The 18,688-nt window shown below is 41.2% G+C and overlaps 1 protein-coding gene across 1 annotated transcript; it reads right to left on the bottom strand.

Moving 5' to 3' along the window:
• Positions 1 to 12,185: 12,185 nt before the first annotated feature.
• Positions 12,186 to 17,432, bottom strand: LOC129773236 (uncharacterized). The gene has a single exon (XM_055776830.1). It carries the CDS (start codon positions 17,430 to 17,432, stop codon positions 12,186 to 12,188), a length of 5,247 nt encoding a protein of 1,748 aa, XP_055632805.1.
• Positions 17,433 to 18,688: the final 1,256 nt, after the last annotated feature.

Here is an 18,688-nt window from a genome sequence, read left to right as displayed (position 1 = left end):
GTGAATTAATTTATTTAGCGTCTATGAATATAGCTTTGGTGTGTTGAAAATATGTTTTTTACCACAGTTAAAATTGAAACGAAAATGCAATTCAGAAAAATGTTAATTTTCATGCAATTTAAGTGATTCGTTGAGAGCCATTGACAAAAAGAACCTTCAGATGATTATCGAACAAGTCAGATTAAAAATGTTCAAAATTAAATTGCATAATACCTCTAAAAGTTTATGTTTGTTTTCAGTAATACGATTGATCAATTTTCACCCCGGAGATCAATTTGCCCCCGGATGACGGTACCATCGCAAATATTCGTTGTAGAGGAAAAACTAATTTATTAGTATAAAAAAATACTCATTTATTTACTTCAGTTACATTTGCAAGTCATTTGTGTGTTTTATTATGCTCATACATCAAATTTTCGAGCTGCCGCCACGATGTTTGATCAAATCTTTTATTTATTTATTTATTTATTTATTTAATCGTTATCAACAGGCGGAATTTCGCCCTAATGATATTAAGCGCTTTTGATCTCAAAATAGCGTTCATCGTATCGTTGCCAAGCCGATCTCGAAGCTATTTTGACGTAGGACTACGTCTAAGCGGAAGATTTGGGGGGTGAAATGGAAATCTAGGCACTGAACAAGTAGGAAAAAATGCAAGATTTGGAACGCTTATAACTCGAGCATTTCTCAATAGATCGCAAAGGTTTTTGCATCAATTGATAGGAAATATATCTACGCATCTATCATAACGAATAACATTTCATTTTTCTTGAGATAAATAATTGAATAATTGTGAAATATCAAGCATTGTCAAAATGCACTATGTGCCCATTTTTGATTGGTCCATTTTGTGCTCCTCAAATCGTACCGACCAAAACGGGCAACCAGAGCAGCAGCGTAATAGAATGAACAACGATTGGAAAGGAAAAAGAAAACAATTAACGAAACATTGGTCGCAGTCTCACACATGCGTAATTCTCGAGCCAGCCAGTCAGCTTAAAAATCCCCGCTCCGCTGCCGTAACGATCATTCTCATTCAAACCGTACACCACATCGGTTCGCATCACAACACATCAACAAGCCAACCCAAGCAGCCATGGCTGGACATGGTAAAGGAGGAAAAGTGAAGGGAAAGGCAAAATCCCGCTCGAACCGTGTTGATCTGGAGTTCCCCGCAAGGGTAGCCAGGCCGAGCGCGTTAGTACCAGTGCACCAGTCCACCTAGCCGCCGTTATAGAGCTGCCGGCTGCCGAAGTGATCGAGTTGGCTGGCAAACTGCTCGCGCTTTGGTTCGGTGGACATCAACACAACAACAGGCAGACGCAAACGCAATCGCAAAACGGCAGCAGGTAGCAGAAGAAAAAAGTTTGTTCTTTATACAAACTGCTTCAATGGCAAATCCAGAACAAGGCGGCATCGAGGGCGTTCGAAATGGTTTTTTTCAAAACCACGAGTATTAAGTTTTCTAAATTGGAACCATTCCATAAAACAAGGCGCTTTTCAGGGCCATTAAACCATCCAAAAAAGAGTATAGGAAATACAGTTCAATGCTTTCTAAAACAATATCCAAAATAATAATAATACACAAATTGATTTTTTCATAATTTGTTTGCCAGGATATGATGAGTATGTGAATTTGGCAGTTGTTCTGAGCTTATTGATTTTCACCAATTCTTAAATTGCTTCTAGATTGAAAGTACAGTAATTTACACTTATCTCGACATTTAGTTAATTGGACGGACCTGTAATGCGACATATTTAGTTGGACATTTTTGTAAACATAGAGTTCGGGGTCCAAATTATGACCCCACATTGAAAGTCGACACTGTACCACTGTCATCGCAAATGTTCAATTACAGGTTAAAATTACCTCCAATCCGATACTGAGTGGTGGTAATGCGACGTGCCATTGAATGTAATTTATTGTAAAATATGTCACAAGCTGGATGGGAAGAATTTTTCCAACTGTGAAAGCTGTGGCGAGTGGCAAATGCAATCGCTAAACAGAAAGGTTTAGCCGAACAAGATGGGGATATCGAGTGATAACAAAACAATAAACTATTTAGATTGAAGATAATTTTGTGATCCTGAAAAGGACCCTTTTTAGCCTGCATGTGAATCCAACGAGCGAACAAATCATAATGAAGGAAGGAAGGAAGGTATTGAATTAGAGAGACTTTAAACTCTGAGAGTTCATTCGTCTCTTAAATCGTAATGAATGTATTTTTTTGCCATCGCTCCCTTTTAACGCTCATTCGTTCGTCTCGTTGGACTCGCCCCTCTGGCTGAGTCTGCCGATTTGTCTCTATCCTGTGAGTGTGTACCGCTAGAGTATAAAACACGCGGACCCCAAAAAAATATCTTATTTTCTTTCAAACCTTAAACCCGTGTGGTTGTACGGCATCGGCATCGTGGACGTAACAAAGGAGGATGAGTTAAGGGAAAGGCAAAGTCTCACTCGAACCGTGCAGGTCTCCAGTTTCCTGTTGGTCGCATTCACTGATTGCTCCGCAAGGGTAACTAAGTCGAACGGATTGGTGCCTGAGCACCAGTATACCTAACAGCGATTATAGAGTTTCGGCCGTCGGAGTGCTCGAGTTGGCTTGCAAAGCTGCTCACGACAATCAGAAAACCCGCATCAAGAACAGAGCAGCTTCGGTTCGGCGCTCATCAAGGCAACAATTAGTTTCAGTGAGTGGCAAAGTGTTTCTCCGGCACGTCGCATCAAATGTAATTTACTGAACAACATGTCACAAGCTGGATGGGAAGAAATTTTCCAACTGTGAAAGCTGTGGCGAGTGGCAAACGCAATAGCTAAACAGGAAGGTTTAACCGAACAAGATGGGAATATCGAGTGATAACAAAAACACAACACCAAAGGTTCTTTTCAGAACCATCAACATATTCATAAAGAGTAAACAGTAAACTAATCCATTTTTCAGGTAGGAGAAGAAAATAAAACAATATATTTAAAATATATATTTAACAAAAGCTGTCCCCTTTGTATAGTCCTACGTCACTCCGGTTATGTCCCTGACATTACCCACCCGTCTTTTTTGTTCTGATTATATTCAGAAAAAAATCGCTCGACAGTTGCCGAGGATTGAGGCATAGTTAGAACGTTACAAACAAGACATCGAAGTGCCGAAATGCGAGCCAACCATCAATTCATTTTAGACATCCAATTTTTGTCCACCAATCCTGCACATACTCGTTTTCTGAATTCCTTATCGAGTAATTTTACCTTTATGATACGGAATTAATTCTCCAGGTCTTGTGCATTCCCATCGTAGAACCCTGGAAACAAATTTCGTCGTTATGAAAGTGGTCAATTATTGCATTATAAATCTTTCATTAACAGCAGCACCAAGCGATACTGCGGTGTAAAAGTCGTCAGGTACCTTAATGTTGCTTTGTTCAAATATAAGAAATTTCACAAGTGGAAAAAATCTGTTCTAATCTGTTCTTTTTGACGATGATGCCTAGGACTACCAAAGTATGTGAACGGAAGAATTTTTTTATGACCACCGCTATCCTCGAAAGAGTCCCCAGGTAGTGGACACAACTATCTCAGCTCGAACTGCACAGCAAAAAATAAAAAAAAAAAATTAAAAAGCTAATATAATAATAAAAATGAGCTGAGAAAATAAAAATAAATGGTTTCAAATATTCAAATATATATATATATATATATATATATATATATATATATATATATATATATATATATATATATATATATATATATATATATATATATATATATATATATATATAAGACTGGCCATTTGAACTTCATTATTGTGATGCGCTAAACACTAAAAAAATATAGGAGGTTGTGTTCAAGACACGACCGCATTGTTGACGTAAAACTACGCTGTAGTTTAATTGAAGTCGCTTGTTTATAACTGCGGATATTATTTTGTAATGCTACGAAAATTTTGAAATAACCATTCTACCAGTTTGGTCGCCCTGAAATATTGTAGAATCATTTAACGATAATTGTTTAATGATTCATTCTTGTGCTCTTGGTAACTAAATAAGTGAAATAAACTCTATCTGCACGTGAACCCAAATAAATTAATGACTTATTATAACTTATTGAATAACTTGGTATTCAATGCATTGATGCAATGTCTAAGGCACCAATGAAGCCTTTATGATGACAGAAAACAAACAATGTCAAACTGCTTGGAAAAAGGTTGAATATTTGCCTCAGCAGAGATTCATTAATAATACTTTTGCGTAAATAATTCCCTCCCGTTATTTCCCCTCCTTGTCTATATTTATCATTACCAATGGGGTTTCAGCGTAGCGAATATGCACTATTTTTAGGTACGGGTTATGAAGTACGCACGTACGCACACAAATATCCATATATCGATGGCTTGAAGCAACTAAATATACACACACTTATCTCTGTTTTGCGTTCTTTTCAATAAAAGCCCTTTCTGTTAATATTGCCAGTTTAAATTAGCTTAGCTATCATCCTTTGTGGAGAGAGTTTTCCTACCGTCATGCGAAACCAAATCACTAACAAAATTCCAGAACATTTATTTTCTTGGTGAGCTGACGATAGCCTAGCTTGATGATTCCCCACACAATTGTGTAGCTCAAAACATTGATGCAATGACGTCAGTGCCAGAGTAATGTGTAATGCAATGCCAGAGACATCAGCGAGTGAGTAATTTGGTCGCATCCACAGCTCAGTCCGAAACGAAGACATGTGATGGCGCAAAGCAAGGAAGAACAAGCGATGTTCATTGTTTCGTATCTAGAACGATATTGAAAGTTTGCCTTTTTCTTCGTTTCCTTGTTGAATTAAAGAGACTTTAAACTTCTTCAGTTCATTCGTCTCTAGCCTTCAAAAAGGCCCTTGTAAAATTCTATTCTTTCCTCATATTACTCCTTCACCCCCATTGCCTTGAGAAAGGCATTCGATCCGTCGCCGTTGAGCTCGCTCAGCAAAAATGTTGTTCAGTCGATTTTCTCACGAAGAATGGAAGTTTGGCTCAGCGAGATCCACTGTTTATACTCTAGGCAAATATTCCCCTTCGTTCTTCTTCTTTTCCTTGGTCACGGAGACTTTACATCCTACGATAGAGTGGAGGCGATCTAGCGTAGTGATAACATTCATGCCTCTCACGCTAAAGGCCACGAGTTCAATTCTCACTCCCGACATTCTTCCAAAAATGGAAGTAAAAGTGACGAACCAGCCAAATGAGTTGAAAGTCACTATAATACAGATAAAAAGAAATCCTATGATTTCCCCTTCGTTGCTGGTCGATAAGTTGCTCGTTATTGACACAAATGGACAGAACAAATGTATGAGGTAATGCTTCCAATTTTCATCAATTTAAACCATATACAGACTATGGGATTGTAATGTATATTATATCAAACAAATCTTAGGGAATTTTCGATTCGTTTGGTATGTAAATCGCCAGAATCCGTTCACGGCAAAAATAGTTATTAACGTTAACTTTATTTCATAAAAAGACGGGTGGGTAATGTCGGGGACATAACCGGAGTGACGCAGGACTATACAAAGGGGACAGCTTTTGTGAAATATATATTTTAAATTTATTGTTTTATTTTCTTTTCTTACGTGAATACCTACCTATCTACCTGAAAAATGGATTAGTTTACTGTTTACTCTTTATGAACATGTTGATGGTTCTGAAAAGAACCTTTGGTGTTGTATTTTTTGTTATCAGCTATTTTCCTGTTTAGCTATTGCGTTTGCCACTCGCCACAGCTTTCACAGTTGGAAAATTTCTTCCCATCCAGCTTGTGACATATTTTACAGTAAATTACATTCAATGGCACGTCGCATTACCACCACTCAGTGTCGCATTGAAGGCGATTTTAACCTGTAATTGAACATTTGCGATGACAGTGGTACAGTGTCGACTTTCAATGTGGGTTACAAAAATGTCCAACTAAATAAGTCGCATTACATGTCCGTCCAAGGCTGTAAATATCTACGGTCCGCAGGGCCAAACGGTACGAAGCCAGCTCACGCCATTGCTTGAGAATCAATCGACACGGATATCGACTAGCTTACGAAACACTTCTTACCTCGTCAAGAGTATGCGGAGAAAGATGCCCGCCAGCGCTGACGTACCCACATCCGCTGTGCCGTACTGTCAAACTTGACGTCTGTCGTACCACCCAAGACGGGTCTATGGTACTAGGTGAGGCCGTTTCGTCACTAAGTTGGTTAGGGGAGCGGTATATGAAAACAGTACGGAAGAAAGCAGAAGGGGATTTCTTTCCTTCAAGCATGAAAGAGATAGACTGATCACGAGCGAGCTTGGGCACAAGCGTATTATGTTTTGTTTACAAACAAAACACAGTAGACTTCCAAGATGGCTGAAGGATACACTTCTACGCGCCTTGGTACCACCATTGCATGACAGTGTTACCAGTAGTTCAAATGTGAGAGAAATGAATCTATCATTGTTAAGCCCAGCATGCACCTTACAAAGGCGAACACCACTCAAAAGTAAATGGGTGTTCAAAATCAAGAGGAATGGCGACGAATCGGTAGAGCGTTACAAAGCCCGGCTTGTAATTAAAGGTTTTTCCCAGATAAAAGGCTTAGACTACACAGAAACTTATGCACCTGTAGTCAGATATGCGAGTGTTCGTTATTTGTTAGCAATGGCAGTTCAGTTGAATTTACGAGTATATCAACTAGATGCAATAACAGCATTTCTTCGGGGTGAATTATTTGGAGAAGGATTTGTTGACCCGACGGCTAAAGAGAAGGTATGCCGTTTGCGGAAAGCATTATACGGTCTTAAGCAGTCCAGCCGAGTTTGGAATATTAAATTGGACACAGAATTGAAGACGATCGATTTCAGACGGTCCAATTATGATCCATGCGTATACTATATGACAGATAAAGATCGAATCATCGTAGTTGCAGTATATGTTGACGATCTACTTGTGTTCTCGAATGAACCAAGTTGGGTTAATGATGTTAAACGAGAATTATTTTTGAAATTTAAAATGAAGGCCAGATACTTGGTATGCGGATCACACGTAATGGTGACTCGATAATGTTGGATCAACAAAAATACATTGAAGAGTTGCTCGACGGTTTAATATGGAGAAATGTAACCCGGTTTCAACGCCGGAAGTCAATCTGTTTCGTAGGCAAGAAAAAGCGATGTTCGAAGGATTTAGTGATGCGGATTGGGGGAATGATCCTGTATCTAGACGATCTGTCACCGGTTACTTGTTTCAGTTTGGTGGCGGGTCGGTTTCATGGAGCTGTCGACGACAACCTACAGTGGCCTTATCTACAACTGAAGCCGAATACATGGCGTTATCTTCGGCTTCGCAAGAGGCGTTATGGTGGCGCGGTTTTCGTAGTGAGCTAAATAGTAAGCACGAATCGGTGCTAATAAGTTGCGACAATTGCAGCACAATATGTCTGGCGGAGAAGGAAGTAGGATATTCACCGAGAAGCAAACATATTGACGTGAGGAATCATTTCGTCAGAGAGCAGTTAGAGGATGGGCATATCAAGTTACTCTACGTTGAATCGAATCATCAAAGGGCCGATTGTTTAACCAAAGTGGGAATTCTTCAAATTTCCGGTTAAGGGGAAGTGTTGGAGTGTAACCGAATATTGACCGTACACCACATCGTTTCGCATCACATCACATCAACAAACCAACACAAGCAGTCATGGTTGGATATGGCAAAGGAGGAAAAGTGAAGGGAAAGGCGTGTTGGTCTGGAGTTCCCCGCAAGGGTAGCTAGGCCGAGCGCGTTAATACCAGTGCACCAGTCCACCTAGCCACCGTTATATAGTTTCGGCCGCCGAAATGGTCGAGTTGGGTGGCAAAATTGCTCGCGACGATAAGAAAACCGGCATTCAGAACAGACCACATTCGGTTCGGTGGACATCAAGACAACAACAGGCAGTTGTAACGAGTGGCGAGTGGCGAGTAGAAAACGCAATCGTAAAACGGCAGCAGGTAGAAAAAGGAAAAAGTTTGTTTATACAGACTGCTTTGGTGGCAAAAACAGCTACCGTAAAACACGGCGCTTTTCAGGGCCATTAAACCTATTAAAGAAGAGTTATTAAAAGTTATTCACAATACCAATGCATTCTAAAGTGACATAATATGACATATAATATGAACTGATTTATTTTGTTTATGCTTGTTTTTGAACTTATTGGAGGTTGGGCTCTTTTAAATTGATCATTCAGTTTTCACAAACCCATGCATGGTTCCTGAATTGAAAGTGGCTTCAAATTACAACACATTGTATGCAGGATGGCATTCACGAATTTTCTCGGTAGCAAGAACTGCTTTCTTTGGTTGATAACTGATGTTGAAAATTGACTGACGTTACATCTGCATTGTATAGAAACATAACTAAGGAGCAACATGATGAGCTATGTATTTCCTGCTGCTCTGTTCTTATTTTAAAGGACTTTATTCCGAAGGTCATCCGTCCCTATATTTACTGTTGGTTTTTCAGAACGCTTATAGCTCATCTGTTTCTCGACAGATCTTAAAGTTCGTCTCCAAATCCTCAGTTCTTTTTCATTTTTATTTACATTGTTTGTGGAGACTACAAATCTTACAATTCATTCGTCTCCGAAACCACAGTTTAAGGTACGGTAATGTGAAATTTATGATAGTGAATGAGCTGAGGACCACTATGCATTCCTTATCATAGCCATCATTTTGATTTTACAATATGTGCATACGCCAAAGGATGCCCGGAGTTGAACATTCAATAAATAAAAATATCAAGAAGCAACTATAAGATAGTGAGAAAAAATTGAGAAAGTTTGTAAAAAAACGCAAAAACACAACACCAAAAGTTCTTTTCAGAACCCCCAACATGTTCATAAAGAGTGAACAATAAACTAATCCATTTTTCAGTTAGATATGTAGGTATTCACCGAGGAGAAGAAAATAAAACAATATATTTAGCAAAAGCTGTCCCCTTCATATAGTCCTACGTCACTCCGGTTATGTCCCTGACATTACCCACCCGTCTTTTTTTTTCAAATTTCTAGGCAAGAATACTGCCTTAAAGTCATAATTTTTCAGAACAAAATAGTTTTCGAATGTGTCGTAATTTAAACTCCACCCCCACTAACGAAGCTTTAGTATTATGATGAACCACGAGATGGAGACAAAATCTCTTAGCGGATGCTCAACCCAACAGAGCCGGTGAATCAATGCTCTCATCGGTGGCGCTGCTAGTGGGTGTAAAGTGCAGAGAATCTAGATGTTGTACTTCCAGCACCCGTCACCAGGAAATACAGAATATGCTAAGTGCCTAATGGGCGGAATTTGAAAGAAAGGTGAGCATTATGATGAATATTCATGGATTTTCCAAGATACGCTATATGTACATGTACACTATGCCACTTGAGTACGACAAACATTTCTCAATTTCATATAATTACACATTACACAACCAATTACCGATTTGATTTGAAATTTACCCATCAAATAATGACCGTCCAACCAATTGACACTGTCTCGTAAATCACTATAAGTATGTACCTTTTTTCCGCGAACAGCCCCTCTTCCTCGCCCACACAGAACGTCATCATATGGTCGCGTTCAACATTAGCGCAAAGACTTTCCACGTCTTCGGCCCGACCGTTCTGATTTCGCGCGCAGTCGGCATTCGAAACGTGAGTCTATTTAGCGTGTCACGAAAAAAAGAGATACAACGCGGAAAATGTGGCGTAAAATAGCTCGTTGTAGTAATTAATTTTTATTAATCGTTTTCCAGTTAGCGCGCTGATTTATGGCTGTGGCTGAGCTGAGCCTCCCTCCCAATGGCTGCTCGGACGCCGGGTGCCGAGTCGACTGGTTGGCACTGGTTGGCATGGTTTCTTCTTCCGCTGGGCAAGACTTTTCACGCCACGGAATCAGTGCAATCGGAGATCTCTTCTCTCGTTAGTCTTGCATGACTGATGGGTGGGTATTTGTATTGACGGTAAACTACCTGTTCGACGGAGGCGTTGGTGGATTCCTCAGGATCTGACGGATTGATTGGGGTTAGGTGGTCCGCACGGAACGTATTTAATACATCGTTTGGCTAATTTGGCAAGATTGTTGCGCGCACGGGGGTGATCCAATTCGTACACGTGAGCGAGAGCGGGAAACCCGATTTTCACGTTCAAGCACATAGTGCCTGTGTGTGTTCAACACGTTTCGAAAATAGCTCGAGTTGATTTATTCCGTAAATGCAGCTTAGCATTCTTCCCAGGCTATGGGGTTAACAATGACGCTGACGTACCAGCACCCGTCATCATCGAGAACAGCAGCTCGGGTTCGCCCAGACACCCGAACACACCAGGTGCGGTGACTTATTGGTTATTGATTGATACCAATATATGTCCTGATCGCGAATAGTTGGCATAAATGTGGCAAATTTATTGACGAAATACATGAGAAATGTTGCACAGATACATTTCAATATCGCTTAAATTGATGTGGAACAAAGCTGGCTGACAATTTAATCATATTTTGTAAGGCTGCGTTCGCGAGAGGATAATTCCATGACGTACGGATATCGAGTGCTTTTGGAATAACTGGGACTTAAGCTCATGAACAAGACGTCATTTGTATACATTTACAAATTTATTATTACAAATCGTTCACGACGCAATCAACCAAATTGTTGTAGTATGTCTTAGGAGCGTTACAAGCTGCTCACTTAATCGAAACCTGGAAATTATTTGCCTCTCATAAAGTAAAACTCAAACCGGACCATCAATGTCCAACTGTTTGAGCTTCCCTGACTAATGAGCAGACGGGATGATAGGGATGAATTCTGAGAAAATAACTTAGAATAAATACAGTGGAACCCCGATTATAATCTAAGGAACTGGAGTTCCCTAGATGCTTGCTATGAAGGCAAGACTTTTCGCTCGTCCTCTCTCGAGCGCTTCGTGATTAATCTAGGGAACTTATTTCCCTAGATGTCGGCAATTGAGGCCTGAGAATCACGGTTTAAATTTATTAAAGCCAGGGATCTATTTCCCTGGACTTGGTTGGTCTCTTATGGGCTAAGCCCCTTTGCGTGAACAAATCCCGGCTAGGGCAGCCACAAAACTTCAACCTCTTCCGGCTCCAGTGCGGTCCGGTGAAGCGAAGCAAATGGTCTGCTTTTCGGATTGGGATTTGTTCCTTTTGGTTATACCTTTTATAGCGTGGCGCCTGTGGTGTCAACGCTTGGTGGATTTTCGGATCACGAATTGAACTTTGAACTACGAACTTTGATTTTGAACTAACGAATTAGACTTCTGATTTGAACTGTTTGATTTGAATTTTGAAATGGACTCAACAATTGGACTGTGAAATTGAACTGGCTTCCTAGGCCAGAATCCCCAGTATATATACCCAAGAATTCATTCCTAGGCGTTAAAACTATAAAGGAGAGAAGAGATCTCTCTTTCCTTCTCAGACAACCGAGCCCATATCGATTGTCTGCCTGCTATTTCCCTACATGTTATTACTACCCGCTTATCTCTGCGGACCTTTGTCGCTCTCGCTAGAGGGGTACAATTTAGAAAGTTTATTACTCATCGTCGGCTTAAAATGTTATTTTTGTTTATAGCCCTTCGTATATTCGATAATGGGCGAGGCCAGGCTTATTACCAGCAATAATCTTTCGCCTGGTGCCTTGTTGTCTTTGTGTATTCCAGGCGCCTTATCTGTCTATGCTGCCTGCTCACGGTCTCAAATGAACACGTGATTTCCTATCTTGTATGCCTGCGCTACACTATGAGTAATACGATCTATTCAGAGGATCGTGCGGGTCACAGATTTGTTTATTGGCCGGCCTTGCTATCTAAATTGGGTCCGTAACATTCCGGCCCTGATAAATCTACTTGTTCGATTTATAAAATTCCTGAACGGACCCTATGCTACCTGTGTTACTTATATCTCTATTTGTTTACATGTTTTCGGAGCATCATTTATTTTACATTCATCCTTATATTCTAACAGAGTTTAAAAACACTTTTAAATTTCAATTCTTCGGCACGTTGCCTGGTTCCAAAGGATGTCCTCTTCAATGCTTGGTCCATGGATCATACATCTTAGCTCTGACGCGAGCTTACATCAGTTGGCTGCATCTTTCGGATATTGGTGCTCTGGTAGCGAGCACTGACGTCTTCTTCCTGATTAGTTGATGGCTGGATCATTTCCCTTGATAATGTCCAGTACTGCAATTTTAACTGCCGGTCGTTTCAGGACACCTTTCGCGGTTTGGATCTTTGCTTGGCGAACTTGCCCGTCGCTCGCCACAAACGTTTCGATGACTCGTCCTTTAAGCCATTTTCCTGGTGGTGCGTCGTCGTCCGTGATTAAGACGATGTCGTTGACTTTGATCGGTTCTACTTTCTGCGTATTTTTATTACGCTTTAACAGAGTTGGTAAGTACTCCTTCTTCCATCGGTTCCAAAACAACTTGGAATAATGTTGAATGCGTCTCCATTGCGCTGTGTCATACTGACTGGTCGTTGGTGCATACGGTGGGGCATACTCTCCTGCTCTTCCTATTAACGCGTGGAATGGCGTCAACACTTCATCGTCGATGCAGGAGACTGGTATGTGTGTCAACGGTCGAGAGTTGACTAAAAATTCCGCTTGGATGAATGCAGCTTGCAACGTTGCTGCTGATGGCTTGCTCCTACCCCAAACTTTCAGGATCTCTGCTAGTGCTACTTTGACGTTTCTTATTAATCTCTCCCAAGCGCCTCCAAAATGTGGTGCTGAAGGTGGGTTGAATCTCCACTGGATTTCCATTTTTGCTGCTTCATTTTTGCCCATCTTCTCGTTGATTTCATTGACTAGCGACTTTAACTCTCGCTCTGCTCCAACGAAGTTCGTTCCGTTGTCGCTGTAGATACTGGTGACCTTTCCTCTTCGGTTCTGGAAGTTCCTTAACACGACCATGAACGCATCAGTACTGAGATTTTCTGCCATCTCAATATGTACTGCTCTTGTTGAGAGACAGGTGAATATGACGCCCCATCTCTTCTCGAGCGATCTCTTTACCGCTACTTCGAAAGGTCCGAAGTAATCTACTCCGCAGTTTGTAAATGGAGGTATATGCGCTTCTGTGCGGAAATGTGGTAAATCTGCCATCATCGGCTCTACCGGAGTTGCACGTCGTATTTTGCACCTATTGCAATTCTTCTTGACGTTTGCTAATACTGTTCTTATATGCAGTATCCAATACTTCTGCCGTAATGCTGCTATGACGGTGTTTTCGCCGTGGTGGAAATATCTTTCGTGTGTTGCTTTCACGATCAAATATGTATATGGATGCTTTTGTGGGAGCAATATTGGCGTTCTTGTAGTCCATGGTACTGACATGGCTTTCTTCAAACGTCCTCCACTTCTCATTACCCCTGCCTCGTCTAGGAAGGGTGCGTAACTGACCAATGGTCCTGACGATATTGTTCCGCCATTGAATAAAGTTTCCATCTCTGTTGGAAATGCTTCCCATTGCATCTTTCTATAGAGCACGTTCTCAGCTCTTTGGTAGTCCTTGTACTCAATGTCTGGAATATATCCACGACGTAATCTTTCCTTTGTCCTGTTTAATACACAAAGGTTCTTCACCAATTTCCACCAATCTGAGTATTCCTTGTACTTATCGATGAAACTAAGTTTGCTTAGTTCTTCGTGAACTAGCACTGTTTCTCTCAACTCTTCGTCTGTTTCCTTCTCTTCAATGGAAGGCCATGACGATTCTGAGAGCTTTAGGAAATCAGGTCCCTCAAACCATTGTGATTTTCCTAGCTTTTCCTTTGTGCCTTCATCGGCTGGATTTTCATCTGTTGGCACCCATCGCCATTCATTTTTCCTGTTATCTTCCAGGATTTCACCTACTCGATGCATCACAAATACGCTTCTTCGTTTTGGACTCTTGATCCATGACAATACGGTCTGTGAATCACTCCAAAATGTTTTGCTGACGATTTTCAACCTCGTTTCATCTATTATCGTTTTGGTTAATCGGCTTCCTAACACGGCCGCTTGTAGCTCTAGGCGTGGTATGCTCAATGGTTTGACTGGTGCTACTCTAGACTTTGCTGATAGAAGTCTTACGTGTGGTGTGTTTCCAGATATACTTCTTACGTACACACATGCACAAAATGCTTTCTCAGAAGCATCTACAAAGGTGTGTAGTTCTACTTCACCTGTTCTTTCTTCGAGGATGTATCTTGGTATCGTTACGCTATCAGCAGATTCAATAATTTCTAACCAGTGTTGCCAGTCTGACTGCAACTTCTCGGGAATTTCGTCATCCCAATCTATATTTTCTATGTGCAGCCTTTGCATGAGGATTCTTCCATGCACAGTTATATTTGAGATGAGTCCAAGTGGATCGTAGACACTCATCACGAAAGCTAGTACCTCTCTCTTTGTTGGTAAACGTAGCATTTGTGTAACATCACTTCCTAGCTTGTCTAATTTGATTTGATAGCCGAGTGTGTCAGACGTGGTGTTCCAATATACACCAAGTACCTTTTCTGTCATTGAATCCTTTTCTTCGAACATTTTGATTCCGGAAATTTGTACACGTTCCGAGGGTAAACTTTGCAGAAGTTCTCTGCTGTTTGACACAAAGTTTCTGATGTGGAAACCCGCGTGATCGTGAATTTTCATAACATGTAGTACTATCTCTGCTGCCTTATCAAGCTCTTCGAAACTATCCAAATAATCGTCGACGTAGTGTTGCTTGATGATTGCTTCAGTCGCCACTGGACAATATTTTCTGAATTTTTCTGCGTTGTGGTTTTTAACCGCTTGTGCACATGACGGTGAACAGGTTGATCCGAATGTCATCACCTGCATTACGTATACATCAGGTTTCTTACTGCTATCACAATCTCTCCATAAGAATCTCTGAGCGTGTTGATCTTCAGCTCGGATTCGTACTTGGTGGAACATCTCTTTGATGTCTCCACATACAGCAATTGCTCCTTCTCGGAATCTTACTAAAACACCGAACAATGACGTAGTAGCATCCGGCCCTGATAACAGTTCCGTGTTGAACGATACACCTTGTGTCTTTGCCGCCGCATCGAAAACCAACCTTGGTTTAGGTGGCAACTTATTTTTGTTGTGCACAATAAAGTGTGGAAGATAATACACTCTTGATATCGGCTTCATAATTTCTTCCTCTGACAGTTTGCGGATGTAGCCTTTCTTCTCGTAATCCGCAAATGTTTCTATTGCCCATTTTTTCAACTCTGGGTCTTTTTTTAACGTTCTCTCACTCGTTGTCAGCCTCTTTGCTGCATTGTTGTAGCTATTTGGAAATTTCGTTTCCTCATCTTTCCATAGAAGTCCAACTTCGTATCTACCATCCTTGTATTTCATAGTACTTCTTAGAATTTGTTCAGCCTTTTCTTCTTCAGCTGATTTTGGTAGATTCTTGACTACCTTAACGCCGAAGTCTTCGGTGGAGAAATATTTCTGCAAAGCCTTGTTCATTTCATCTTCTTGCTGAATGACCATGATGTGTCCGCCTTGCACATTGGACGATATGTTGCCGAACATGAACCATCCAAGTTTGGTTCGTAGCGCTGTGGGCTCGTTCGGTTTTCTCATTCGCCTTTCGAATGGAATTAACAAGTGACTGTGACTCAGTCCAATTAATATCGTCGGGCGTATACTGCTGTAACTGCTCAACGGCAGATTCTTGAGGTATGGATACCTTTTCTCCATCACCTCCTTGTTGAAGCTTTGCTCTGGGAGTTGGAGATTCTTTATCGTTCTCACTCCTTTCATGACGTATTCTTTTTCATTGTTGCCGTTGATTCGTACCTGAACTCTACGGCTGTTTTGTTCGTTTCTCGTGACGTTCTGCGTCCACTTTAGCATTAACGGATCAATTCTTCCGTTGAGCCCTAACTTGTTCGCAATCTCCTCGTCTATTAGAGAGAGTGATGACCCCGCATCCAAGAAAGCGAACGTGTTGATGATTTTGTCATTATTTTTCAACGTCACAGGAACTATTTGGTAGAATACGTTGGATTTTGTTAGTTGTTGGTGATTGTGTATCTCACCATCTGCTTGTGTATCTGGACTATGCTGTCCTTCCGACTGATTTGAATCACTTGATTCTCTCTCATGAGATTTATGAATTAATGGATGATGTTTGAACTTACATCCATTAATTCCACATTGTTTTGCTCTTTTGCAGTCTCGCATCATATGGTTTGTAAATGCGAGACAGCTCAAGCATACCTTTGCCTTAAAGGCTAATTCATTTCGCTTTTCAGGCTTCATAGCCTTAAATCTGGTGCATTCGAGGAGTTTGTGGTTTCCCCGACATGCTTCACAATTGCGTTTTATTATTGTCGATCTATTTTCCTGATGCGTATTTACGTTAAATCGACGCTCAGGCCTCGTGTCTCGCGGCTGCGATCTGTTAATTTCTCGCGGCTGCGGTCTGCTTGTTTCTCGCGGCTGCGGCCTGCTGGTGCCATTCAGCAGTCTATTGGTTCTCGAATGAGGCTTCAGCCACTCATTGAGATCAGCTAAAGTCTTTGCCCCGTCGTACATTTCTTCAGTCCACTTCACCTGTAGACCGTAGGGCATTTTCCTTATGATCTCTTCCACCAATCGGTGGTCAATCAGGAATTCTTCTCTATCCATAAGAGAAACATTACAGACGAGATTATCCAGTGCTTCGGATATTTCGGTAATCAAATTCCGACTCTCCCTTTTGATATTGGTGAGTTCGGCTAGTAGTTCTTTATAGACTAGTTCGGGTCTTCCGAAATTATCTTCTAGTCTATCAATTATTTGGTCCATATTATTTGGATCCATCATTAACTGTCGGACGCTCCTCTCTGCGTTCCCGTACAGCACTGTTTGCAGGCGATTCAAATTTTCAAGCCTGTTAAATTGACCTTGTTTTGTGGTCTCATCAAAGGCCTTTTTAAATTTCGGCCATTCTCTGGCCGCACCTCCATATTTTGGCAAGCTCATGAGTGCTTGTCGCTTTAGGTAGACAGTCCATTCTGGCTCTGCCTCCTGATTTTGACCTTCGATGCTGTCATTATTGTGTGCTGAACTTGTACCTGGTTCAGCTTCGAATCTCGTTGTCCTCATGGACTTTACCAGAGCCTCCATTGCTGCTCTGTTCTCTTGCAAAATTTCTTGCAAGCTGTCTCCGGAAACTGATTGTCTGACTTTGACTTTCAGTTCCATCATTTCCCTTTCTGTGCTCATGCACTTAGGGCATACCCACCTTTCATCTTTCTTGGGTAGGTATGTGAGTCCCACACATGAAATGTGGAACCACCGATCGCATTCATCGCATGCGACCATGTCCTCTTTCTTGTCTTTGTCCGTATACAGACGGCAGTGCCCATTAGGGTTGGCTTTATATGCGTATGTAGCCATTTTAATTAACGTGATTCCTTCTTGAATACACGTGAGTTCAATTCAGATCTTTTTTGAGTGCTTAAATTTTCAAGTCTTATCTCTTTCTTATAAACGTGATTCCCTTTTGAATGCACGTGTGTTCAAATCAATTTCTATGAGTGCTTGAGTTCCAAGTCTTATCTCCTCTTACAACGTGATTCCCGTTTGAATACACGTGAGTTCAATTTCACTCTCTGGCGCGAGAGTTCAAATTTCAATTCTTGACTTCTTAGTCTTTTCAAAAAGGCGTGATTCTGAGCCTCCCGATTTACTCCTCTTGCGCGAGGGATCGTGGTTCTTTTCTTGGCGAAGGTGTGAGTTTTAAATCTCCTCTCTGGAGCCACCAAAATATAATCTAAGGAACTGGAGTTCCCTAGATGCTTGCTATGAAGGCAAGACTTTTCGCTCGTCCTCTCTCGAGCGCTTCGTGATTAATCTAGGGAACTTATTTCCCTAGATGTCGGCAATTGAGGCCTGAGAATCACGGTTTAAATTTATTAAAGCCAGGGATCTATTTCCCTGGACTTGGTTGGTCTCTTATGGGCTAAGCCCCTTTGCGTGAACAAATCCCGGCTAGGGCAGCCACAAAACTTCAACCTCTTCCGGCTCCAGTGCGGTCCGGTGAAGCGAAGCAAATGGTCTGCTTTTCGGATTGGGATTTGTTCCTTTTGGTTATACCTTTTATAGCGTGGCGCCTGTGGTGTCAACGCTTGGTGGATTTTCGGATCACGAATTGAACTTTGAACTACGAACTTTGATTTTGAACTAACGAATTAGACTTCTGATTTGAACTGTTTGATTTGAACTGTTTGATTTGAATTTTGAAATGGACTCAACAATTGGACTGTGAAATTGAACTGGCTTCCTAGGCCAGAATCCCCAGTATATATACCCAAGAATTCATTCCTAGGCGTTAAAACTATAAAGGAGAGAAGAGATCTCTCTTTCCTTCTCAGACAACCGAGCCCATATCGATTGTCTGCCTGCTATTTCCCTACATGTTATTACTACCCGCTTATCTCTGCGGACCTTTGTCGCTCTCGCTAGAGGGGTACAATTTAGAAAGTTTATTACTCATCGTCGGCTTAAAATGTTATTTTTGTTTATAGCCCTTCGTATATTCGATAATGGGCGAGGCCAGGCTTATTACCAGCAATAATCTTTCGCCTGGTGCCTTGTTGTCTTTGTGTATTCCAGGCGCCTTATCTGTCTATGCTGCCTGCTCACGGTCTCAA

Source organism: Toxorhynchites rutilus, chromosome 3 (assembly GCF_029784135.1).
Source record: "Toxorhynchites rutilus septentrionalis strain SRP chromosome 3, ASM2978413v1, whole genome shotgun sequence".
NCBI classification, from domain to species: Eukaryota; Metazoa; Arthropoda; class Insecta; order Diptera; family Culicidae; genus Toxorhynchites; species Toxorhynchites rutilus.
Note: the sequence above shows the minus strand (reverse complement) of the source record. Positions and strands in the feature narration are given on the sequence as shown.